The sequence below is a fragment of the Macrotis lagotis genome, chromosome 3 (genome assembly GCF_037893015.1).
Source record: "Macrotis lagotis isolate mMagLag1 chromosome 3, bilby.v1.9.chrom.fasta, whole genome shotgun sequence".
Taxonomy (NCBI): Eukaryota; Metazoa; Chordata; class Mammalia; order Peramelemorphia; family Peramelidae; genus Macrotis; species Macrotis lagotis.
Window position 1 is genome coordinate 44,498,967 of NC_133660.1, and position 26,364 is coordinate 44,525,330.

General features: G+C 36.3%; 1 protein-coding gene across 7 annotated transcripts in view; it reads left to right on the forward strand.

Annotated features, from left to right (window-relative positions):
• Nucleotides 1-26,364, forward strand: part of WDFY3 (WD repeat and FYVE domain containing 3) — a 311,818-nt gene that overhangs the window by 235,766 nt on the left and 49,688 nt on the right. For 4 of the 7 annotated variants that reach the window (XM_074228578.1, XM_074228572.1, XM_074228573.1 and 1 more), the window contains 10 exons: nucleotides 1,101-1,200; nucleotides 2,221-2,381; nucleotides 3,070-3,299; nucleotides 6,171-6,328; nucleotides 9,778-9,960; nucleotides 13,114-13,271; nucleotides 14,118-14,195; nucleotides 16,446-16,673; nucleotides 20,444-20,497; nucleotides 24,166-24,334. In XM_074228578.1, the coding sequence (XP_074084679.1) occupies nucleotides 1,101-1,200; nucleotides 2,221-2,381; nucleotides 3,070-3,299; nucleotides 6,171-6,328; nucleotides 9,778-9,960; nucleotides 13,114-13,271; nucleotides 14,118-14,195; nucleotides 16,446-16,673; nucleotides 20,444-20,497; nucleotides 24,166-24,334 (1,519 nt within the window). The remainder of the gene's footprint in view (nucleotides 1-1,100; nucleotides 1,201-2,220; nucleotides 2,382-3,069; nucleotides 3,300-6,170; nucleotides 6,329-9,777; nucleotides 9,961-13,113; nucleotides 13,272-14,117; nucleotides 14,196-16,445; nucleotides 16,674-20,443; nucleotides 20,498-24,165; nucleotides 24,335-26,364) is intronic. The other 3 variants (XM_074228574.1, XM_074228575.1, XM_074228577.1) reach the window with 3 other exon arrangements.

The window sequence follows — 26,364 nt, forward strand, 5'->3', positions numbered from 1 at the left end:
TAGTTCCTCAGAAAAGTATCTGGGAGTTTGAGCATCCTGCAAGCTCTGTTTGAGTCAGCAATAGCACACCCCAAAAAACCTGGAATTATCTCAGGCTAAAGGAAGAATGACACGTGGTCCAGAAATTAGAAGGCCACTATCATCTTTTCTAGTCATTCTGGAGTGGTGCATTTCATGTTGGGCATCATATACAAGGAAGGCGACCAGGAATGTAATTGGCGGTGAGATGCCATATGAATAGTGGTCGAAACTACTGGGCACGTCTAGCTTGGGGAAGAGAATATTCCAAGTCACTATTACATTCTTCCAACCTTGTGACATGAACAACAATGACCTCTCACATGGATGAAAGATTTAAACTTGCTCTTCTTGGTCTTAAGTCATAGAACTAGGCATGATGGGTAGAAGCTTTCAAAGAGGCACATCTAGGCCAGATATGAGGAAGAATTCCCTAACAGATATCTAGAATGGAACAAGCTGCCTTAGATCCAAGCCTTTTTTGAGACTTGTAGACCAACTTGGCAAACTTTAAATATCCCTTGGTAACATATCACTTAGATATGTTGAGAAAGGGATTTCTTAAAATTCTGGACCATATGGCTTCTTAGATCCCTTCTATGTGAATCTCTACTCTTTAAAAGCTTAATGCTTCATTGGGGAGAAAAGTTATGCTTACCACTAAGGAAGAGAATTTGTGACATAAATAGGGACATGAGGTTTATCATAGTGGAGATGGTAACTCCAATACAGAAAAGCTATAGAATGTTTCTGATAGAGATGAAATTTTTTTACAATTTTATCTATTTAAAACAATGGGGTTAATTGCCCAAGGTCAAACAGCTAGGCAATTTTTAAGTGTCTGAAGCCACATTTGAACTCAGGTCCTCCTGACTCCAGGACTGGTGCTCTATCCACTGCATCACCTAGCTGCCCCTAGAGATGAAATGTTAAGATTTGTGAACATTTGTACTGTTTCATGCCATACTTTGACATTTTTCAGTTTTTAAAATTTCATGTATTTGATGATATTACTGGGTTGAAAATCATAATATTTCTTCCTCTAAGTGATTATAATCCTAAGATTATCTTTTCCTTTGCAGGCTTCTCCAGAAAGATCCACAAGAACTCAGCAAAAAGAATTTCAGACTTATGTTTTAGATAGTGTCATGGACCATTTGCTTGCAGCTGATGTTTTATTGGGTAATTTCATGTTTTTCCTTTGATTTTTACCAATCACTTTTCTTTAAGAAATTCAAATAAATCTATCGTAATTTTGTTTTCTTCCTGTTTGAAGTCAGTTTTTAGAAGATTTTTTTCTTTTCTTTACCTTTTCTCCAACTATTAAATATAGAAAAAAAATGATTCAAGAAATCTTTGTTTTTCATATGAATTATGACATGTGTGTCTGGAATACAATGGTTTTGAAGGTTGGACAGAAAAATAATGGAAAGAAAGACAGCATTTAAAGCATCTTCCTTTTTTGAATATTTAATTCTTGCAGACTTTAGAGTCTATATGTAGCTCATTTAGTTATTCCACTACCTAGATTTTTTTTAACAGACTTTCTATGAGAGGAAATAGTCCCTTTATTGTTGCATGCCATGATAAAATGAATGTAAGTGTAGTATGGTGGCAGTTTCTTCTGAAAACAGAAGAAATATTTTCAGGAAAAAAGAAATTACTTTGGTGCATGTGCTATTTGAATTTTAGCAACCATTTTTCATTCTTACTTCATGTAGCACTTGCCAAATTGGATTGGCGAATTATTTTAATCATGGATGCCAGAATATTCTTATTACCTTTAACTTTAAAAAATGTTTACTAAACGATTTTGTATATTGCTGTGCTGTGCAAAAAGTACATTCTGAAATAGATGTGCCAAATTAACTTTCCTTGAGATTTGCTTGAATTCACAATATGATGTGAAATATACAATTCAGAGTGGATGATTCTGGAGATAGTTTAATTTTTCAATCATTTTCATCTCATTATCACATTGTGATTCTCACAATACTTGATATAATTTCACCTTACAAATGAGAAAATCATACCTTTGAGGTTGTTATATTTAAGTTAAATTGTCTACAGAAAGGATTGTTTTTCCCCATAATTACTAAATAGTATAGTTCTAGATGACTTGTTTTAGAATTACTTAATTCATTTTTACCTCCTATTGCATATGCATTAATTTTCTTGTCTTTTTTTTTTCCTGGAATTAAGGGGAAGATGCATCTCTGCCTATTACCAGTGGAGGAAGTTACCAAGTACTAGTGAACAATGTATTTTATTTCACCCAACGTGTGGTAGACAAGCTTTGGCAGGGAATGTTCAATAAGGAATCTAAACTTCTTATTGATTTTATTATTCAACTAATTGCACAGGTAACCTGTTCTACAAAGTTTCTATTTTAATAATTTTTATTTTACTTTTATTGATTACTAATACTATTGATAAAATAATAATAATAATAATAATAGCAATAACAGTGCTATAGAATGCAAGCTTGAGAGCTGGAGGGATTGTTTAACTATGATTTAAAAATAAATTAACTAAGTAGTAACTGAAAGACCTTACAGTATCTAGTTTTCATTGTTAACAAGTTCAAAATAGAAAGACAGTAGAGGATCAGCCACAATTTTCTTATTTTGCCAAACCCCACCATTCTCCTATTTCTTCTGTTCCCTTCCTCTGAGTATTCCATGTCAATCTATGGCTAAGGATTATTTTTATGCTCTGTTCTAGGTACCTGTTGCTTTGTTTGTTAGTTCATAGAGGGAAAATGTTGAAAATAGTAAACTGATATGCTGTTGTGTAAGAATATTTTCTCAGGTTATTTTCATTTGCCTTAAAAAAAAAAAAACAAGTCACAGTAGTGCTCAAGAAGCAGAGACTTCTTACAATATTTTCTGGTATCTTTTTTAGTGATTAAACCAAACTGAGCAATATTCATCTTTTTTTTCAAGTATTTTTATGTATAGTAAATTACTTTGTTAACTTCAGCAGAGCATTCCTTGTTATAAAGATATCGCACTGTTCATTTGACCATATACTTTTCATATGTTTAATTAGTCAAAACGAAGATCCCAAGGGTTGTCACTGGATGCCGTTTACCACTGCCTAAATAGGACCATCTTGTACCAGTTTTCAAGGGCACACAAAACAGTCCCCCAGCAAGTTGCTCTCCTCGATTCTCTTAGGGTCCTTACTGTGAACAGAAACTTAATCCTAGGACCAGGAAACCACGACCAAGAGTTCATTAGCTGCCTGGCTCATTGCTTGATTAATCTGCATGTTGGAAGGTGAGTGCTTCATGACAAAATCATCCCTTTGAAGTTCAGAAACTATTCTCCTATTTAAAAAAAAAGCAAAACCTCATGCTAATGATTGTGTGGCAAATAATCTTTTTCTCTGATGCATGGTTTAGATTTGGAGCAAGTTTGTGAGTTCAAATCTTGACTTATTCCTTTATTTAGTTAGGGCATTGTCCATGGTTTTAATCTCCTTACATCTAAAATGAGGGCATCTGGACCGAACTTTTCAGTTTCCTTTTGTTTTTCAAATTTTGATTCTGTGACCACATGGAAAGTTTTAAAAATGGAAAGTAAGCAAAACTAGCCAAACTTTTTTCGTGAAAGCCAATATTGCTAAGCAGAAGTCCAAATGAAGCACCTTAATTTATTCATCATTAAAAAATTGTAACTCAGAACTGCTTGACTTTGGGGGGGGTGGATATTGCAATTTGTGGTGCCATGGTTGTGGATATGTCTTCCTATAGTGAAGATTGCTCTTCCTTCATAACTTGGACATTTGCTCCCAGAAATCTGACAAAAAGCCTTGATCAAAAGGATTGATGCTTAAGGGTCTTTCTTCAGATTCTCCAAAGGCTACATAGTAGTTGTCCCTTAAATCTTATGTGATCAGCCCCCTTCTTTTCCCAGTAAGACTTCTTTCTGATGATTTTCTTTAGACAGTTTTTCTTGTGCAAGTGTTCCTTGGCAATTCATAAGATCCTCATTATTTGAGACCACTCCATTATGAATCCATTTAAAGGAAGGGGTAACATTTCACTATAGTGAAGGGGAAGATATGTTATGGCACTTGTGTCTTGAAAAATTACATCAAATATTATGAAAAATAAGTTCATTTTAACTTATAGTTAGCAAATTATATGTTTTAGTTTACACCTAACAAAATGAAGAGCAGTTAGAATTGGGTATGGGGTTGAATTTAGAGTCTGGAAGGATTATATGCTTTTTTTTTTTAGTTTTGGGGTTTTTTGCAAGACAATGGGGTTAAGTGGCTTGCCTAAGGCCACACAGCTAGGTAATCATTAAGTGTCTGAGGCCGAATTTGAACTCAGATACTCCTGACTCCAGGGCGGGTGCTCTATCCACTACGCCACCTAGCCGCCCCTGGAAGGATTATATTCTAATCTCACTTTTGTCACATATTAGCTGGATGACCCTTGGCAAGGGAGTTAATCTCCCTGTGCTCCATGACACTCTTTTAAGAGTATAAAATTCATGGTGTGTGGATTAGTAAATGAGTTAACTAAACTGAAGAAATTACAGTTTCCATCCCCAAAAACTAGTTCTGTTTTATTTTTTAAACAAGAGGCAGCTTAGGGAGTATAGGAGAGAGAAAATTAGGCTTGGGAATCTGGAAGGCCTGAACTCATCCCCTGACTCAGGTGCTCACTAATCACGGGACACTGACCTCTCTGTACTTCCTTCTCCTTTTCTATCATAAGCAGATTTGGATTCTTTGGCTTCTATGGTGGTCCCTTACAGCTGTCAGTGGATGTTCACATGATTGCCACTGTATTAATTCTTGAACAATCCAAAGAATCAAAGAATGAATTAAGTTTTCATTATTTTTTTAAACAATTTTCCAGCTAAATTGTATGATAAAACAATACAGCTTTCTTCACCTTTGACTTTTACATCATAAAGGAACCATTGCTGCAAAAATATACCATCAGTTTTCCCTGTCTCTCTTCATCATTTTATATTCAGATCCTTCTCCTTTGGAGTGCCTGTCATAATCAGTGAGAACTGGTGATGGGTGAGGATAGATGCTAGAAATAAGGAGGAAGAAATACATCATCAGGGATTAATTTTGTTAAGAGGGCACTAAGTTGTGAATAGTTCTGTGTCGTCGTCCCTTTGATTGTCCTTCACAACCTTTAAGGAGACAGTGTGGAAAAAAGAGCTGATCTGAGAATCCTGAAGCCTGGGTTCAAATCCTTCCTCTTCAGTTTAGGGTACAGGATCTGATTAATGAGGGAACAGAAGCCACAGGTAGAAGGTCTGGCAAACAATCTCAGCAAGAAGAAGGGGCACCTTAGTATTCAGCATTGGAGGAAATATGGAGGAGTAGAGAGAGGAGCATGATGTCCAAGTTTTTTAAATGAAAAGGGAAGGAGGGACCACTCAGGGTGAATGGTTTTCACTTTGCTGAGTCAATTAGCAGCAACTTCCTCACCTGAAAAGGTGGTAAGATGATACAGCTTGAAGAGCAGAGAGGAATGGCATACTGTCACTGTGTGAGTAAGGTCCAGAATCATTTAGGCAAGAATAGAAGTTTGCCTTGCTGTAGTTGACATCATTTAATATAAATTTTTAGTGTGTCCAGTCAGCCCAGTTAGATGATTTCCTTGTGCTTCCTTCAGCAGCATGTGAACAGAAGCAAAGGAGGTAGATGTCCAAATAGTACATGACCAACGTTGATCATTAAGAGGGCAAGGAAGCAGGGGATGCCGGAACAGAAGATTTTAGGACTGAATTAATGGCTAACTTAACAAGAGTGGGAAAGCAGGAAAATGAATTCAGAGCAGGGCTCAAGACTTATGAAAATACTGAGAGATGAAGTGGGGAAAGATCACCACAAAGGGGGAAAAAAACAAAACTAGATTTAGGAGGGAAGCATAGGAAGAGATAGAAAGGTAGATTATATTCAGATGCAGGAGCATCAGCTTTTGTTTAACTAAATGTCATAGTGAGCTCCATTCCTGTGAATGACTGGCACAGATTGAAGAGGGTGGTCATGGTGCCTGAGTATATCCAAGGACTGGGAGATTGGGGTATTAGAAGGAGCACCAATAGACATATGTAAGGTTTTCCAAGGCTATGACCTTCCTCAGACATGTTAAAATGATTGGACTTTTCCAGCCACGTGGATGGGTTTGGACTTGAGGCAGAGGCCCGCATGACAACCTGGCACATCATGATCCCTTCCGACGTAGATACGGATGGCAGCTGCAGTCAAGATGTTAGCGAAGGTAACCAACATAGCCGACATAGGGGCTTCTGCACCTCCACCGCTTGTGGCAAGTCTTTCTTTCTCTCCTTTTCTTCTCTGCTGCACCAGCAAGTTGTGACTAAATGCAGATCTAGACCTGGTTACTGGGCAGGTTCTGCCCACCAGGGTTGAGTGAGGTCAAGAGGAGAGCCACCAGAGGTGAATGGGGTCAACCTTCCTCTGGCTCTGCTGTTGCCACTGGAAGGAAGATATCCCCCAAGGCCCTTCCTCTGCTCTTATCCCAGCAACTTCAGCATCTCCCTCCCTAGGCGAGTCCCACTCCAACTCAGCCATCCCTTTCTACAGAGTTCCATGTCAAGAGGTAATCACAGCTTCATGGAACTTATATGAAAACCAAGTTTAATACGAGAGAAATGGACACATAAATGAACATGTGGAAGCCAAAGAGTTCATAATCCTTACAGAAGTTTGCAGGTTAATAACAGGTAGGACAAAGGAAGGAGGAGAAAAGGCAAATCTCCACCTAAATGGTAGAGGTGCTTGGGAAGGAAAAGGTGCAGGAAAGGTGAAAAAAAGACAAAACCCTCCCACAGGGGAGGAACAGAGTAATGGCAAAAACTGTTACCTTTTCCCTTGAGAGCTTCTAGACTATGAAGTCAGGAGAGTCTGTTCATCTACCAGGTTCCAGCTGCACAAGCAGTTTTTGAGCCTTGTGCAGACTGGCTGGTGCCTGCCTTGACTCCCAAAGGCACACAGGGAGTCCAGCTTGGGGTATAAACAACCAATTATCTCATCTCAGGGGGAACTTCGTCACTGACACACTCAGGGCCTCCTGCATTCTCTAAGTTCAGTGTTTATAGAAAATACAGCAGCTCAAAAAGTTCAGGGAACTGTTGATTGCACTTCTGTATAATAAGCAGACTCGCCTCGATCTTCTACTCCTTTCTCTTCCACTCCTTTGGACTACTTCCCCAACATCTGTTCCAGCCAGACTCTTCTCAATCTCATAACATAGAGGCTCTTAAAATGTGTCTTATTTTCCAATCATGTTCCTATCCCAAGACCACCACCATTCTTTAACCTCTTCCTTCCTCTCTCTGGATGGGGTGTCAGTATTAGTTAAGTGACTTTCCCAAGGTCCAACATCCAGTAAATATCTTCCTAACTTCATAGCCAGAGCTCTATCCATTGTATTATTTAGCTCCCCCAGCAGTGATATATTCTGAAACCCCCTCACTTCCCAATTCCTTAAGCTCTTTCAGGCCTGCTGTATTGGCATTTTCACCATCATGCAGAGACAGTCACCCATTAGAACTCTCATTTACCCACAAAGAACTCTTCCCCCTTTTGATTATTAGAAACTCTGACATCCTTTTATCATTCCATCTATCTCTGGGTTTCACCTTTCCTAATCTTTTTTCTTTGTCTTCTTAGGGACCTCTAGGTCCAAGGACCTCTGGCTTTAGTAGCCTAAAAGGTACTAAAGTGTGTATTGCTTTTGATCCAACAATGCCATTACTATGTCTATACCCCCCCCCACCAAAGTGAGAAGAAAGAAAAGAAACCTGTTTTAAAATATTTATAGCAACTATTTTTATAGGAGCATTGAATTGCCTCATTAATTGGCTAATGGCTGAACAAACTGTAGTATGTAAAGATAATGGATCCTCCTGTGCCATGAGAAATGATGAGACAGATGCCATGGGATACTTGTATGAACCGAAGTAGAATCAAGGGAACAGAAGCATAAGAATAATTTATAAAGTAAAAATACTGTAAAGACAAATACTTTTGAAAAAATTAAAAACTTTGATCAAAGATAGTGACCAATCATGATTCCAGGTCACTAAAAATGAAGCATGCCTATCCATTTCTGGACAAAGAGATAATGGACTTGAAATGCAGGGTAAGACTTGCTTTGGAACATAGCCATGTTGAAATTCGGCTTTCCAGTTGATAGAGATAGATGAGCGAGGAAACAAAATTTTTATTGGAAAAAGTAAAATTACATTAAGAAAATTAAAATGAAAAATAATGTTATTCAACCTGAGCTCTCTTTTCTCCTACTCTCTTTGTCCCCAAACCCTTGACATATCATGTCCCTGTTCTCTTTTCTCCTCAGCATTTAACAGGTCTTGTCAAAACCAGGCTTTTGGGGGGGGGGGGGCAGAGGAGGAGGGAGGAGGCAGGATAAGGTGACTTTCCCAGGGTCACACAATTAGTAAATGTCTTAGTCTGGATTTGAACTAAGATTCTTCTGGCTCCAGGACTGCATTCTATTCGTTGCACCACTTAGCAAGCACTCTCTTCATGCACTCTTGATCGTACCTCCTTCCATCAAACTGTCATCTACCTTCTCTAAATGTCAACTTTTCTCTATCTCTTGGTTCTTTCCCTGTCACCTTTCAGACATAGGAATCTCCTGTATCCTTAAAGAAAAGAAAGAAAAACCTTCAACAAATCATACTATTCCATCAAACTATAATCCTCTATGTCTCATTCCTTTTTTCAGACATTCTCCTAAAGAAAGTTTGCTTTTTTCTTATTCCTCAGCCCTCTGTGGTTTGAATTGTGATTTATTACTCAACTAAAACTGCTTTCTCCCCATTTAATTGCCAAATGTTTCCATGTTTGTCAATGCTCATCCTTCTTGACAGTCCTCCTGCCTCTCAGGCTGTTGCCCACCCTATCCTTGGGTGCACTCTCTCTTCTCCAGGTTTTTGTTACCCTTTGCTCTCCTGGCTCTCCTCCAGACAATCCAACTTGTCTTTGTCTTTTCCATTTCAGGGCTCAGCTTCAGAACTTCCTTTGACAAGAATCCTTTCCTGTTCTTCCCATCAAATTCCCTTATGAAAAGGAAATACAGGCTATCTAGTATTTGTCTCTTTATATTTATTCTCTTTTTTAGTTCTTCTGTAATGCACAATCACACTAGCACAGATAGATAGACACACAGGGCCTCTCCTAGGAGAATCCAAGTTCTTTCTTGATATTTGTATCCCCATCCCCGGCACAGTCCTTGGTCTATAGTAGGTACTTCATAAATGTTTGTTGATGATGGTGTGCTGAAAAAGAGGCCTTACCAATTCTGCTTACTTTCAATATAAAAAAAGTTAAAAATATATTTGTTAGTTATTCAAAAATATGTTTATATGATTTAGAAGAACCATCTTATACTTGGGAGCTCTCACCTAGGTGCCAACTAACTATTTCCAAGTGGTATAGTAGGTGATTCGATTTGTGTATGTTTTGTTATCACTAAGTAAGAATTATAGTTATTACTGCTCAGTTTCGTAAAAGTGTTCATTATATGGTCATTAATGGTAAAAAAAAGTTCTCATTTAAATTATATAAATTAAATTAATATTTTATGTATGCTTTTTTGATCTTCTTATTGTGTAACTTTTTGGACAGATCAGATCAATTTGAATAAACCAATCATTTTAAATTAAAATTGCTCTCAGATTTTGTGAAAAGTAAAAGATTGTATATGGTGTTTTTTTCTTTATGATTTAGGTCGTCAGCTTCTCATAAAAGCTGTCAATAGAGTCTGGACCGAATTGATTCATAGTAAAAAACAAGCTCTGGAAGAACTTTTTAAGGTGACCCTGCCTGTCAATGATCGGGGTATGGTGGATATTGCTGTGGCGAGGCCTCTAATTGAAGAAGCTGGCTTAAAGTGTTGGCAGAACCATTTGGGTAAGGAGGTGTACAGGTACTGGGTGGGCTCCAAGGCTAGTGTACAGACTATTGTTCAGACTTGAGGGAATTATCCCTTGCTCTGATGCTTTCTGCAAGTTGCAGTGGCATGTCTCTGGACTCTAGGTGTATAAATAAGAGTCTCCAAAAGGATGCTATTCTGTTGCCTGAGGCAGAACTTAAGTGGCTTGCCCAGGCTCCCATAATTGGTTAGGGTTAGGGTCTGAGCCTGGATTGAAGCACAAGTCTTCCTGACTCCAAGCCCAGCTCTTCATCCTCTGTACCATCTGGCACTTGTGCATTTCAAGATACACAGAAGAGCTCGGAGCAGAAGGAAGTCTGATACAGGCAAGGCAAGATCGAGCCTACTCTGTCACATTATATCATATAACAAGTTGTCTGTAATAAATGCATAGCTTCAAAAATATAAGATCTTTCCTGAACCCTCTTCAGACTTGAAAATATTGCTGATTATACATAATTTCTAGTCCATAGTAATTCTTTTGTTAGTCCTGTGTCAGTTTGACATTTCTGTGTACAAAATAAAAAGTCATTTCCCTCTCAAAATTATTTGTCCTTTTAAGAAATAAGATTCAGAAAAGGGGAAGTATATAGTGTCTTAGGAAAAGATTTAAACACATAATACTGATTTTCCTATCATGTAGGACAAGACCTATTATCCTTTTGGGAGTCATAGGCCTTTTTTTCAGTGTGATCAAGCCTATGGACTCCTCAGAATCATGTTTTAAAATGCATAAAATATGTAGGATTAAAAAGAAAACCAAATTGAAAATGTTTTTGAGATATTGATTGGTTCTTGTCCTTCAAGATCAAAGATCAAAATGACACTACTAGGCATGTGTATGTGTACACCTAGCACACACACACACACACACATATGTATATATCAGTGTTTTCATACATATATTTTAAAATTCACAGGCCCCAGGTTAATAATGCCCAAGATTATAAGAAAATAGCTTGCTAGCATAAATAATTTTTGATTACTGTGGAACACAGTGTTCCTGCTTGGTAGTTTCCAGCTGTTCAAGAGATGAGAAGCAGCATTGCTCATTGACTGGCGTGGAGGCCCAGGCTGCAAGGACGCCTCCTGTCTGTGGGGCTTTATGGGCTTAGTGGAATAGTGAGAAGGCCTCTGGCTGGCATGAGAGGACCTGGGTTCTGGTATTATTATTATCTTTGGGATCAAATCATTTAACATTTTTAGATTTAATGATGTTTCCTTACTTAACATTGAAATCAAGGGTTGTTCTAGAAGACCTTTGAATGCCATTCTAGATCCAGTGCTGTAATGCTTGATGTTTAGTACTGCAGAGCCCATTGAACTGGAATTAGTAGAGCTTATTTCATGGCATATTTCTTCATCAGCAAATGATCCAAGATATGTGTGTCTGTGTGTGTGATTCTGTCTGGGTCTGTGTCTACACATAAAGAGAAAGACAGAGACACAGAATTGAGCTTGAACTATTCATATTAAAGGTATTCATTTATAAAACTTAATAGTTCTATCTTTAAGCTCAGCTTCATTCCCTTCTTTAAGAAGCACTGTCCTCTGAGAGATTGTCAGTTTAACCTAGTGTTAAGGACTGTGATGACTAAACAGAGACAGATAATAAGGAAAAAGGATCAAGAGAAATATTTACTGAGAACTATTGACTTATCTTTTTTAAGTTTTACTGATATTTTGTTTTTGTAATTACAATTATAGATTATTCACACTTCATGAAAGAGCTCTTGTAACCAAATAAAACTGCTAACAACCTCTCAAATTTGTAACACCCCACATATATACTTCTCCTTTTTTTATTAGCAAAATTCTATATTCTCTTCCCCTCACCCCAAACTCTGGAAAAGGGGGAAAAAACCCAGATATCTTATAACAAATATACAGTTAATTAATACAAATTCTGTCAACACTGCTATATAAATATGTATGTTCTGAGACAAAGATCCATAGATCATTCTGCACAGTCATCATCACTTCTCTATAATGCATGGCAGTTTTCATCATCTCTCCACTAGAATCAAAGATGTTCTTTATATTTATCATTGTTCTATCAACTTTCAGAATTGTTTGGTTTTGCAGGGTTGCTAGTATTGTATTGATTGTTCTGGTTCTTCTGTCTTTCTTCATCACTTTAAAAAGTCACATCACAAACAAATTAGAATAACTCTTATCTTAAGATATTAATTAGTATCCTCAGGGATCTGAATGTTCAGTCTGTGCTTTCAGAATTAAGGAGAATTCAGAAGTTGTAGCAGTAGTTAAAGTGGCTATGAACCTTTAGAAATGATTTTCTTTTTACTAATATTACTAATTCTTACACTAAATTAAATTTAGTGTAAATTATAAATAACAAAACAGCAGAAAATAGGGATTTCACATAAAATCACAAATTTGTTAGGCACACTTTACTCTTTAAGTATAGAATAAATTCAATTTGTAACTTTTAAAGCTGACCCAGTTATCACTGTTTGCTTCTGTCCTGCTCTGTGAATTTTTCTCAAAAATGCTTCCATATTCTCTTTTTCTTTTTTGGCACCTCCTTCCAGTATATGCATCTTCCAACCCTCCTCCATTGAAAAAGAAAAGCAAAATCTTCATAACAAATATACATAATCAGGAAAAGCATTCCCACATTGGGTATACCTCAAACTATGATTCATTATGTACTTTAGACTCAGAGCTTATGGTACATTGTAAAGCAGTATTTATGCCTTCATTTTGTTAGGTTGTTAATAAATATCATGGTCTATAACTTTTGAATTTATTTAAGGTTAGGGCATTGGGGTATTTTATGAATGGGGAAAAATAAATAGGAAAAGTGGTTTCAGGGGAAAGAGATTTCTCTAGTTTGCTAAACAATATACTCAAATTTATTAAATTGAAATTAAGTTAATAAATTAATTAATGAGAAATGTTGATGTGTTAGCAGTTAATGAGCAAGTATCCAAACATAACCCTTCCATTATCTTAGAAGTTTGGAAATGAATAAGATTAATGGAACAACAGCAGGTAGGTAGACTAATTAATAATGGTCTTTCCATTTTAGGCTACCCATGATAAGCTCAAAACCCTGTTATCTATGATAAGCAATCTGAAATAACTACAATCTTATTTGAATTCTGCAGCCCATGAAAAGAAATGCATCAGTCGAGGTGAAGCTCTGGTTCCAAGTACACAGTCGAAACTCTCCCGAGTTAGCAGTGGTTTTGGCCTCTCAAAGTTAACAGGATCCAGAAGAAATAGAAAGGAGAGTGGCCTCAACAAACACAATCTCTCCACACAGGTGAGTCCTGCCTTTCCATTGGAAAGACCCTCAAGGATAACAAATTAAAGCATAAAATGTGCATTGTCTTTATGAATCACATAAAATATACCATTTCTTTCTGATTCTGCATCTGGCATTTCATGAAAGAATTGATTCAGACTCCTGTATTTCATTGAGGGTGCAAAGTCTAGCATACTCAGAATGCAAGTGAATAAAATAGGTGACTATTTTAATTGTATAGGTTGCCAAGACCCTTATCTTAATCTCCATGGACTCTTAACTCTTCCCCTTCATGCTTCATACTTTTTGACCTTAAGCAAGTCTCTTAACACCTCTAGGGATTGTAGTTTCTCAACTATAAAATGAGGAGATTGGCTTAAGTGACTCAGCAGTCCCTACTATCTCTAAAACTTCATTCTGTTCAGAATGGTTATAGCTTCAGATTTTACAATGAGATAAAATCCTAACATATACTAACATATATTTACGTTGACTTTTGTAAGGGAATAAAATATTTCCTTACTTATTAAGACTTAAAATAACACCACATATTATCTTCTACCTGTCTGCCATATCTAGAAATGAGATCAAAAAGCTATGGTTAATGTTTTTTTCTCAGTCATCTCAGCAACATCCTAGTGCTAAACACCTGAGAGACAAGGAGAAGAAGCATTGAAAATACTAAAAATTAGATAGTAATATTACAGGAGTTTAGCTGTGGTATTCATTCTGTGCAGGTTTTTGATTGGATTTTTTTTTAATCAATTGCCCTTCATTTAAAATAACTTTATATGGCAACTTATTCTTTTGCATTGTAATCTTTATAAGATATTAAGACTCTTCCCTCTCCCCTTAACATTATAGGAAATTTCCCAGTGGATGTTTACTCATATTGCTGTTGTCCGGGACTTGGTAGACACACAATATAAAGAATATCAGGAGGTAAGAATGTAGCAAACTATTCTTAATTTTTTCAAATCCTCAAATTCAGACAAATCAGAATACTAACTTCCTCTCTAGCTATTGGTGATCTTGGGGAAAATTTTGATTCTTTTCTAGATAACAGTAATCTAGAAATCTGCTTTTGGGCTCAGCAATAATTACTTCTGTGTCCTGTTTACCTCTTATCTCCTACTTAAAAAACAGAAGATACAGTTCTATTACTTAACTCCTTCTGACTTCACTGGGATATTGTAAAGTAACATAAAAATGGCCTCAGAATGCTCTGAGCCTCTAAAAAGAAACAAACTGTTCAAGGTTCAAGCCCTTCTTAAAAACTTCATGGAAAATTAGAGCATTTTTATAGCAAGTCACTTAACCCCAATGCCTTACAAAAACAAAAACAAAAAAAAAAAAGAAGAATCAGAGGAAAAGGGTTCAAAAGATATGAGAGGGGCAGCTAGGTGACAGAGTGGATAGAGCACTGAGCACGGAGTCAGGCAGACCTGAGTTCAAATCCAGCCTCAGACACTTAATAATTACCTAGCTATGTGATCTTGGGCAAGTCACTTAACCCCAGTGCCTAGCAAAAAAGAAAGATAGGAGAGAAGCTGTCAGGGCCCTGTGTAACCCACAGGTAGGAGAGAGTATCCAGGGGAAGAGCATAGGTCAACAGCATTAGATTATGACAATTTGATTTGTATAAAACTGCCCAATTTTCAGTAATAATAATTGGTTTTGCATTCTTAATAAGTTCGTGTTAGTTTTATCAAAATAATTATTATTTAGCACATGCAAAGTAATTAGTAGGTATTAAGTATTCAGTATTACTTAACTTTATATAAAGAACTGTATCAGATGCTAAAGGAGATAAAAAGATAAATCAACATTCCTCACTTCCACAATTTTTCCTTACTGTTTAGTGAATTGGTAATGTATGTAAACAAATAAATTTAATTTACTTAAGATCAGGAATATATATTTATATTTTTTCCATATATTCTTGAGGATGTTTGTTTAGGAGGAGAATATCAGGAAGTTTCATCTTGCTAAATTATCTAGTCTGATAACCAGAATTCCTTAATGTGTTTTCATGACTGTCAGTACCTTCTGGCAATTATTTCATAAATTCTCAGGATCATACTCAGGACTGTTTATTAGTCCACCCTGAAAGGTCAAGACTTTCTCATTGCTACTTTGCCAGGAGAGATCAGTAGCTACCCTTCAACATTCAGAACATTGTCTTCATATGTGTCTGGGTTTTGTAAACACTACATCCAATTTCTATCATCAAGCAGGTTTCTCTTTATTATATCACAACTTCAAAGAGCTGTGATTTTGTTTGTCTATAATCCCCATTCACCTTAAGAGATGGTCTTCCTGACCTGCTGTGCTCCCTCACCTTCCTTGGTGCCTAACCCTATTGTGATTAAATCTACTCTTAGCTAGACTTGTCCTCAGATGATTGTAGATCTCTCTAGTGCTTAAGACTCTGGGTGGTCTTGTTTCCCTGAGTTACTAGTTTTATTTCATACTTCTCCCATGTATGGACTCCGTGTTCTAGCCATGCTGTTTCCTGAACTTGATGCTTGTGGAGGTGTACATGTCTGTGGTGCACCCCCTCTTCATTGCTGCCTCTTAGAATCTCTTCCTTCAAGGTTAAACCTTCTTTGACTCTTGCACTCTTCCATCAGTTATTATTCCATCTTCAACTTTCCCTTTAGTGTACTTATTTGTGAATGTTTGATGCACTTAGTAGAATGTAAGCTCCACAAGGGAGAGACTGTTCTGTTTGTTTGTTTTTTCCTTTCTGACTCAGTTCCTGACTCAAAGTGAGCATTTAATAAACATTTGTCAAACCTTTCATCAGGCCTCTATTTAAAGCTGTTTGAACTTGGTAGTCCTGTTACAGCATATACTCTGCTAGCATAGTCTTTCCACGTCATAATGAGGCATCAGAGAAGTATGTATATGTTTTCTTTATCATATACTTGTAATACATTTTAAGTACTGATTGCTGTGCTTTGTGTCATCAAAACAAATTCTTCCATTCTCATAAGACAACCTTGATCCAGTCATAATTAAATAATTTTGGCAAAATTACTATACACTCTTCTTATTTCCAAGTATGAACTGTTTTTGAGCTGTTTCTAGATTTCTATTTCTAGATTTATTATCATCATCATCATTATTATTATTATTACTACTATTGTTTCTGATTGGATACCAACTTGGAAATCTTCTCATACACAGCGACAGCAAAATGCCTTGAAATATGTGACTGAAGAGTGGTGCCAAATAGAGTACGAGCTGTTGCGGGAGAGAGGTCTGTGGGGTCCTCCCATTGGCTCCCATCTGGATAAATGGATGCTGGAGATGACGGAAGGGCCCTGCAGAATGAGGAAGAAAATGGTCCGGAATGACATGTTTTATAATCACTACCCTTATGTGCCAGAAATTGAACAAGAGACAAATGTATTGGTGAGTATGCATATCTTTATGTTTTATGGTAGCTGCTCAAATTTCTCTGTTCTTTTGAAAGCTGTTTCAGATGATTATATGAATTATCTAAAATATCCTACCTGAAATCTTAACTTCATTTAAATTAGCAGCTTGGTCATTTATTTTCTCTCCAATTGGAAATTAGTATATTTAGGAGATGAACAGAACTGTGGAATAAAGTAATATTGATGTACTGTATTACTTTATTATAATTGTTTTATTGGTCTTGCGATTTCATTAATTATAGGAAATTTGGCACCTTCTCTCAACAGATAGTCTTAAAGAGTTGTCTGAATCACTCAGATCTGTGATTTTGCCAGTTGCACACAACCAGTGTCTATCTGAAGAGGAACTTATACCTCAGGCTTCTTGGAGGGTCCCTTTCTGCTACAAGTTTCAGTCAAAAATTTGTATGGATTTGTAACTCTTTATAAAATGGGCATTTTCCCTCTAGAGCCTGACAATGCCATCACCAATAGGAGAGTTACAGCTAACTGCATTTTCCCTTAGAACCTGTTAATTTTATTTTTAATTCTACACTTAACAAGAACTCAAGCAGTTTCTGGTTTTAAATATCTACACAAAGAAAATAATCCCTTCATGTATTTTCAGTCATTTCCTAGCAGTGGTTATAGGTCTGTGAGCTTGAAGCAAATGCTAATAGTTCACAGGTTTTTTATTTTATCTTATCATATAGCCCATCGATAAGTACAGACTACAGGTCCTCTATCTCATAGTTACTGGTGGTCAGCTTTCAAAATTCCCTGGACTATTCCTTGGTAGCCACATCCATATTCCACATTTTTCTTGACTGATACAGCTATCTCCTGAAGGTGGTGCTCAGCTGGAAACACTTTTAAAAATCTTGGATCATGTACAGCTAGGTGGTGCAGTGGATAGATCACTGGCCCTGGAGTCAGGAGTACCTGAGTTCAAATGGGCAAGCCACTTAACCCCATTGCCTTGCAAAAACACAAGTGTGTGTGTGTGTGTGTGTGTGTGTGTGTGTGTGTGTGTGTGTGTGTATGAAAAATCTTGGGTCATGCTCTCCACCCCATTCCCCAAACCCCTAACACCTTCACCCCCAGAACTTGAAAGTGATAAGATCTCAACCCTCTCTATTCTGAGTTTAGAGACCCCAACCCTCTCTATTCTGAATTCATTGAACCCCCATTGCTTTGGTTTTAGAAAAAGATGTTTTGAACAACTTGTTTACAAACCCTTTGCATCTTGTAACAGATATGTTTTCATTCTGTCTAAGACACCCTCTGAGTCTGAGTTCAGATGCCCGCATCCTTTGTATCCTGCCTGAAGCCCCCTCTAAGCATCCTAAGTCTAGACACCCCCCCCCCCACAACATTCTTAAACTTGTCAAAAGTATTTTTGTTTACCCCATCTTATTTAAGGAGCATGCTTCTATTGCTCCTAGCTAAGGCCCTTCCCAGCCTAGCCTACTGTGCTTCAATGTCCAGCCTGCCCCTGGCACCCTGAGCTAGAGTCCCTACCTAGACCACTTTGTATGACCTGCATTAAAGTTACCTTGACTGAGAGATAGTCTGAGTCCATGAAATTCTCTCATGAATGTCTCTGTGCTGCACTTCCATTAAAAGGACCTTAGATGACATTGAGTGTTTCCCCTCATTTTACAGATAAACAAATTGAGAGCCAGGAATTTTGTTCTCTTTTGTTTTGTTTTTTAGGTTTTTGCAAGGCAAATGGGATTAAGTGGTTTGCCCAAGGCAACACAGCTAGGTAATTATTAAGTGTCTGAATCAGGATTTGAACTCAGGTACTCCTGACTCCAGAGCCAGTGCTCTATCCACTGCACCACCTAGCCGCAGAAGAGCCAGGAACTTTGAATAACTTGCCCAACATTCCATAGCTAGAGTTTCAAAAGCAGAATTTGATTCTTATACTCTCTGAGCTTCAGATTTCTCATTTGTAAAATGATGGTGAAACTACTTGCAATTCTTATGTCATGAGGTCCAAGTTTCAAATGACATGATATATATGAAGGGTTTTGCAAACTTGTATTGGTAGTGAATAAAGAGCTGTCCTCAGCCAGCCCAGACCTGAATACAGGGTTGCCACGTCTTGGCTGCATGATACCCTTCCTCTGCCTTACCCTGGGGAGCTTGCGAAGGCTACAGAGAAAGTTCCAAATCCGGATTGGAAGGGAGAGTTCTGTATTAATGAAATCACAGGTCCAGTCCTGAGTCCTATTGCCTAGATAATTGTCAGTTCTTGTTCTTAATTAAATAAATTAATCTTCCTGCTACCCATCTGCCTGGGTATCAATCAGTAGGTTGGAGATACTATTAAGCATTAGGTTTTTGTACCTACTATGGCAACAGTTCTCAAAATGTGGTCCTGAGAACAGTGGATGTAGCTGTGATGGGTCCAAGAGATTTAAAAATGAAAGTTTCATAATAATAAGATGTTATTTGCCTATTAAAGTTATCTTCCCTTTTTTCAACTACACGTATATAATCCTGGATTTTCTTCATATACTTCAACCAAAACTATCCCAACAGGCCATTAGTGGTATGGACCTGGAGGCAGCAACCCCCCAGTTCAAAAATCCAGCACCAGTCACTTAGTAGCTGCATCACTTGGGGGGGGGGGGGGATAATAACACCTGCCTCCCAAAACTGCTTGGAAGAGTCAAATGAGATCATATAAAGTCTTTGGCTTTAGAGGGTCTGACTTATGGCAGGTGCTGTATCAATGCTAGTTGCTGCTATTGGTTTTGGGAATCCAGAAACAAAAAGGAGACTCCAATTGTTCTATTAGATCAGACATTAAAGAGGTTTTTAAAAACACTCTCTTTACACTTTTGTTTTAAAAAATATGTTATTTATGCCACCATGTAATGAGTGAATTGTTATTTTCAAACAAATATATTTTTTAGTTAATTTCTAATGTAATAAATAGCAATAGATAATACAAAACTATTAGGTTCTCAGTCATTTTTAGGATGTTAAGGGGTCCCATTACATAAACGTTTGAGAGCTTCAGTGAGGTCACACTGGATAGAATTTAGAATTGGAGTTTGGAGGCCAACTTTGAATTCCAGCTCAGAGGCTAGTTCTGTGTCACTAGACAAGTCACTAAATCTCTCTGCATATTATATCAAATCACATGCAAGAGAATTTTTTTTTAGATTTTAGTCTTTCTATCATGGTTGTCCAACCTTTTAGCTCTTCTGAGCCACATTGCCCAAGGAAAAAACTTGTCAAGAGTTACATATGGAATTTACTATTTATTTATGAATCCAATATAACCCAATGTTACTAATGAGAATGATTATAAAATGTAATAATGTCTACATGAATAATGGGCTTTGAGAGCTAGATACCCTTGCTATAGATAGATGGATAGATAGGTAGATAGATGTGTATATGTGTATGTAATGATATTTTTTCAACAGCATTGGATATTTTTATGTTTTTTCTTGAATTATTTTATTTCATTTATAAAATAATCATAAAATACAAATTTTCATCATGTCAAGCAGCTTAGACTTCAAAATTTTCTTTCTTTGAGTGTATGGCTCATAGCTAGACTATGTTAGCTCATATTTCACCAATAACTCTCAAATGTGTGCTCACACATACACAACACACACACACATACACCACACAGACACACACACACACACACACACACACACACACACACACAAAGATATATATATACCCACATGATTTTTTTTTCTGATCTCTTTGTACTTAATCCCCTGTTTTCAGTCTGCCACCCCAAGTAAGCAGCTTGACCCTCCTGATGATACCATTCCTCAAAAGGTAAAGCATCAAGTACCTTAAAAGAATGTCAACTACATGCACAGTCGTTAATGCATGATGGACCAGACTAACTTAAAAGATTGGTTTTCAACATTGCTTTCTCAATAAATACTTTTAGGTTTAAAATTTTAGAACATTTGTGCTGAAATATGTTCTTCTGTCCTTTGCCAATCTGCCTAATCATTTCTGTAGAATGTTGCTCACTAACAGGCTAAATTTTCACTGCTCATAATAAAACTTATATTGGCTTTAGAAATTGGTCTTGCTTGATATTATATACTCTAATTTACATAGAAGGAACCTTGCAAAATTCAAGATTATTTTTCTGTGGATGGAGGTGGGGAGGGAATGTAGAGATGAGTAGAAAGGGCCCAACAAGAATATTATACATCAGAAAGAATGAACCTTTTAAAATTTATGACTAAAATAAAAAGGTTTAAGTTCTTTTATTATTGTCTATTGGCCAGTTGAATGCAGTTTTTTTGCTTCTCAGAAAACATTGTAATGTCTCAAAAGTATTTGGAGAAATAATTTAATAGATTGCACCTCGGTGCAGTAATGCCTTATGTGCTCCTTTACATTTCTGTAATTTGCCAACTCCACCTTCACTTATTCTGAAATAAGAACTTTATAAATACTTATGTACCATAAATACTTACGTACCCTACTCAAAAGATCTTATTCCATAGAATAAGAGACTTATACTAATCTTCTTAATTTTCACCTTCACAGAATTCTTAGGACACTTTCCATTGGCTGGCTCCACTTCTAAGTGAAGTTTTATTTTAATGCTTTATGTATTTTATTTTTACTTTTAATTTCTATTTCTTGTTTATCACTCCTACTCTTCAATTAAAGTCTATTCTCAGATATTGTTATGGACTTAGTAATTAAAACTGTTTTAGAAACACATAAAAGTACATTTGTTTTTGTTAGACTTTATATTAGCATAAGTATAAAAGTATACTTAATCTGGTCAAGGCAGGATAGGTAATAGATTTATTTATATATAAGTAGAAAACATCCTATCACATCATGTTTAGTTTCTGAATGAAAAATATGAAAGAAAAAAAGACCATATTTTAGAAATGAAGATTCTAGAACTTAATTTTCATCTCAGGCTTATATTAAAGTGTTGGTGAAAACTTTGGATTCATGGTATTCTACTCTATTTTAGCTCTATCCAAAGAAATTTGAAGAGTGTAAACATATGAACCCTTCCCTTTAATGGGTCTGTTTTCTTGATGTTTAATAACACAGGCTTTCTCAGACCCTTATCTTCATATTATCTGTGTTTTATGGGGAAATGTTAATAGGGCAAATAGAGAATCATTTTTAAATGAGGGAAATATACTTCTCCTTATAGCATGCCTAAGGGTTTCCTTCAGCTCACTACTATATTCCTTTTTTAAATGTCCCTCCTAATTACATGATAATTTATGTTATAAATTAATTCATAAACTATATGTTTTCACACACATGGAAATAGGAAATGAAGCTAATTCAATTTTGTTTCACAAATAGAGGAATCTTTGCCCAATATCAATAATTAATTTGTTCAGAAAGGATATTAGGCAGAGACAGAGGATGTGGGTCTTGGTCATTTCCATAGGAATGCTATGATGGATGCTTAGTTAAGTAGATCAGCTACTGTGGGATCTGTGACTTTACAGAGGGGCTTGCTTATAATCTAAAGTCCATAATGACTTTATTGAAAGAGTGCTAATTGGGGCAATGTTATATAAAGTGTCCCTGAACGTATGACCTTGGAAGAAGAATTTTTCCCATGAGACAGTATATTGTAATTAATAGAAACAGTCTTAGAATCAGGCAAACCTTATTTTATGTCCTATCTTGATTGATACTAGCTCTGTGATGATGTGGTTCATCAAGTGGGACATATAATCAGTGTCCCAGAAGGGGACATCATTGATGATGATACTATAAAATATGAAACAGAATGAGTTTCTCATCTAGATCAGTTGAGGGACTTCCACATTGGCAGTTCATCATACTAACGAAATCACAAGTCCATACAAAAAAAAAATTAAATCAACAGATTGTATTTAGAAACTGACCTCTGTAACTCAAAGAGGGGCTTTTAAGTGAAAAAGAAAAGCAAAAGTCTAGCAAGCAAAAGAGACCCCATAATGGAGAGAATGATTTCATAAGTAGAAGACCACAAAGTCTTTCAGTTGATCTATATTGGCAACAGAATTTGGAAATTCAGGGCTCCATGAACCCCCTCAGGCCAGAAGGTGTGGGTCAGTGGGCAGGGGATATGGTCCAGACTAACCATGGCCAGTGATCACCCCCAGAAGCACAACTAGAAACAAAACCTATTCATAGCTCAGAGCCCCAGGCTAAGAATTGAGGTAAAGAATTACAGTAGATTCAGAGATGCCTCAAATGAGTGATTCCATAACAATTTCAAGCAGAGAATCCAAGGGAAAAAGTGGTTTTTCTGTGAATACCAAAAAGAGATCTAAAAAAAAAAAAGATGAAATAAAAGCTCCAGAGGAAAGAATTGGATGCAGAATAAATAGCTTAGAAGAGAAAGTAATAAAAACATATCCAAGTAGCAAATTCCCTGAATGTATTTAAAAAAATGAATGACTCCAGGAAACAGAAAAAAAAAAACCTAGACAAAATAAAAATCTGAAAAAATATATAAAATTTATGCTATCAAAAATAAATGATCAGAAAAATAGGTCAAAGAAAAATAATTTACAAATTAATGAACTCTCTGAAAGCCAAGATATTAAAAAAAAAACCTGTACCAGTATATTTTAAGGAATCATAAATGACAGCTGCCCAAGATACATTAGAATCAAAGAACAAAGATAAAAAGAATTCATTAATCACCACCTAAATGGAACTCCAAAAGGAAGATTTCTGGGAATTTCATGACTAAAATCCAAATTTCACACATAGTTGAAACAATACCACAGACATCCAGAAAGATGCAATTCAGATATAAAGGAACCACAATCATAGCCACAATCTTAGAAGACTTGGAAGATTCTATTATAAATCAGAAGAGTTGGAATATTTCAAAAGACAAAGAGGGCCTTAAAACTAAAAATAACTTCCCTTTCAAAACTGAGTATAATTCAAGGAGGAAAAGGATCTTACAAATCTAGTATTTCTAATTGAAATATTTTTACTGAGTAGGAACTTTGAAAACCAACACAAAATGCAAAAGAAACCTAGAAAGGTCAATTTATGTGTATTGGGAGCAGTTATAGGTGAGAGAGTGCAACTCAATATTGATAGGTAAAAACCTGCAGAGGTAGTTTTTCTGATGCTTCCCACTACCAATCACTCTTTCTGAAGGTGCAGAACTATTGATATTTTTATCATTTCCACATAAGGACACCATGACAATATTTGGTTAACTCTTAAAAATATTCATCTGTAAGGTTATAGTTTAAAAGACAAGATACCAGAAGAACTTCTTTAGGGGACATTAATTTGGCCACAGTTAAAGTTAATATACCTTTGTCATATTGAAGAAAATTCTATACTTAGTGATTACTGCCTAACATCTGGAAAATAGGTTACAAAATTATACAGCTCCCCTCAACCAACTTCTCTTTTCAGTGCTTCTGGCTCTCTTGCTGCATAGACAAGTGGTTTAATGAACTGTTCTTTGATTATTTTTTTAGAAGCCTGCTCGATACCGAAGAGCAATCAGCTATGACAGTAAGGAATACTACATGCGACTAGCTTCAGGAAACCCAGCCTTTGTCCAAGATGCCATTGTAGAAAGTTCTGAAGGCGAGTCTACCCAGCAGGAGCCAGAACATGGGGAAGATACGATTGCCAAAGTTAAAGGTCAGACTATCTCTTTGTAGTTCATTAAAATCACTTGCATCCTTTAGTCTTTCACAGGCTGCTTCATTTGGGTGCTTTTATATTAGAACATGAAGAAATAGGAATAATGGAGAGACGTGATTGATTTAGTAATTCTGAGATGATTTGGGAATAGTACCTTTTTTTCAGGATTGTTTGATTTTTGTCTCAAAAGTGAAAAATTAGTTATCACCTGATTGTTTTTTATTTGTGTTATATAGCCAGCAATTTGATGACACTTGTAGTTTGTCCTCATTGGCATCACACTCCATAATTATTTTTAAGCTAGCATTCTAACAGACAATTTATGGATCTGTCTCTGATATGTTGTAACCAACAAGAAGTGCTCATCTCACTTCTGGAGCTAAAGAGATTGCCCTAAGTGTCTAGAATTAAACAGCAATCCCAAAAACAATCTGGGAGTTGTGTGAACCTAAAGACTCAATTTGGGTCAGCAATACAAATTGTGATTTGGAATAGGATTAGGAGAGTTGTAACTTCCAGATAAAAGTCCTACTTAACTCTCTTCCTTTTCAAGCCTCATCTGGAGTCTTGTGTTCAGGTCTGGAAAACAAGATTTAAGAAGAACATTGATAAGCTAGAGAGAGTCCAGAGGAGGGTCATCAGGATGGTGAAGGGCCTTGGTTGAAGACAGTAGATATTCTTAGTCTGAAGAAGACTTGGGGGAGAACCTGATACCTCTGTACAAAGAATAAAAGGATCTTCATGTAGAAAAGAATGAGCCTTCATTCTGCTGACCCCAGAAGTCAGAGCTAGGATCAATAAAGAGAAGCTATACAGAAGGCAGTGTAGGTTCAAAGTGAGGAGAATTTCCTGACATTAAAATTATCTGGAAGTAGAGTGAGCTACTAGGAGAAGCGATGGGTTCTTCTCCTTCAAGGTCATCAGGCAGAGTCTGCATGACCTCTTATGGGTGTGGGATAATGGAGAGGGAGTCCATCCATGCCGTTATCTGGATTAATTTACCTTTCTCAAATTCTTGGATTACAAGAAGTGGGATGGTCAGAAGTTACTAAAATAATGTAAACTGAATTGGCTGTTCTTTGGGGGAGGAAGGGAATAAAATCTGATTGTTTTATAATCTAATAGAAAGAAAAATGGATTGTGTTGAAATTTGTATTCCCAACAATTCCATTATTAATTTATGACATGATTTTCAGTAAATAATTTAGCATTTCTTTGACATTTTATATATAGACATAGACCCTAGACATGCACAAATAGATATCAACAAGCCTATAAAATGAGATGATCAAACATCCTTTGACAAGATATGTTTTTGCCTTTCGGAAAATGATAAAGTCAGCTCTATTAACTCTTTTATTCACTTTTATGAGAATCTTTAAACTGTTTTTCTCATTATCCATGGTTCTCTTGTTTTTATCTATTGTAAGAATATCAATATGGATATGATTCAATATTTATGTACTTGTTACTTGTTGAATAAAGATTGCACATTTAGAATATCAACATTTAAGTTAACATAGGTAAAATGAAACTGAAATTCTTAACACCTTCTGTTTCCCCCCCACCCTTTTTAAACATACTGTGCAATCATAACTGTGGACTTAAGATACCACAAGGGTAAAGATCCATATTGTATTTTTTTGTCTTTTTTTTATTAGTTGCTATGGCAGAAAAATTCTGCTCTGGCAGCCATCTGCTGACTAACTTCCCTACATTCAGCTAGGCTAGGCAAGATCCCAATTAATGCAAATAATGATTTAATTGCATGTATTCAAATTCACACTCATATTTCTGTTGGATTGAAACCGTTTACCACTTTTTACATAATTATAACTTCAGGAAGTACACATTCAAATACAAGCAAACATTCCTGGGAATTTATTATTTGTGCTAAAAGAGACCAAGTTTTGCAGTCCAAACTCAAAAGTCTTTCTAGTTTAGTAGAATTGGCCAGAGCTTGCACGATTTTGATAATTTTTGAGAATCTAGAGCCAAAAAGAGGTATTGATAGAAATTTTTTTTAT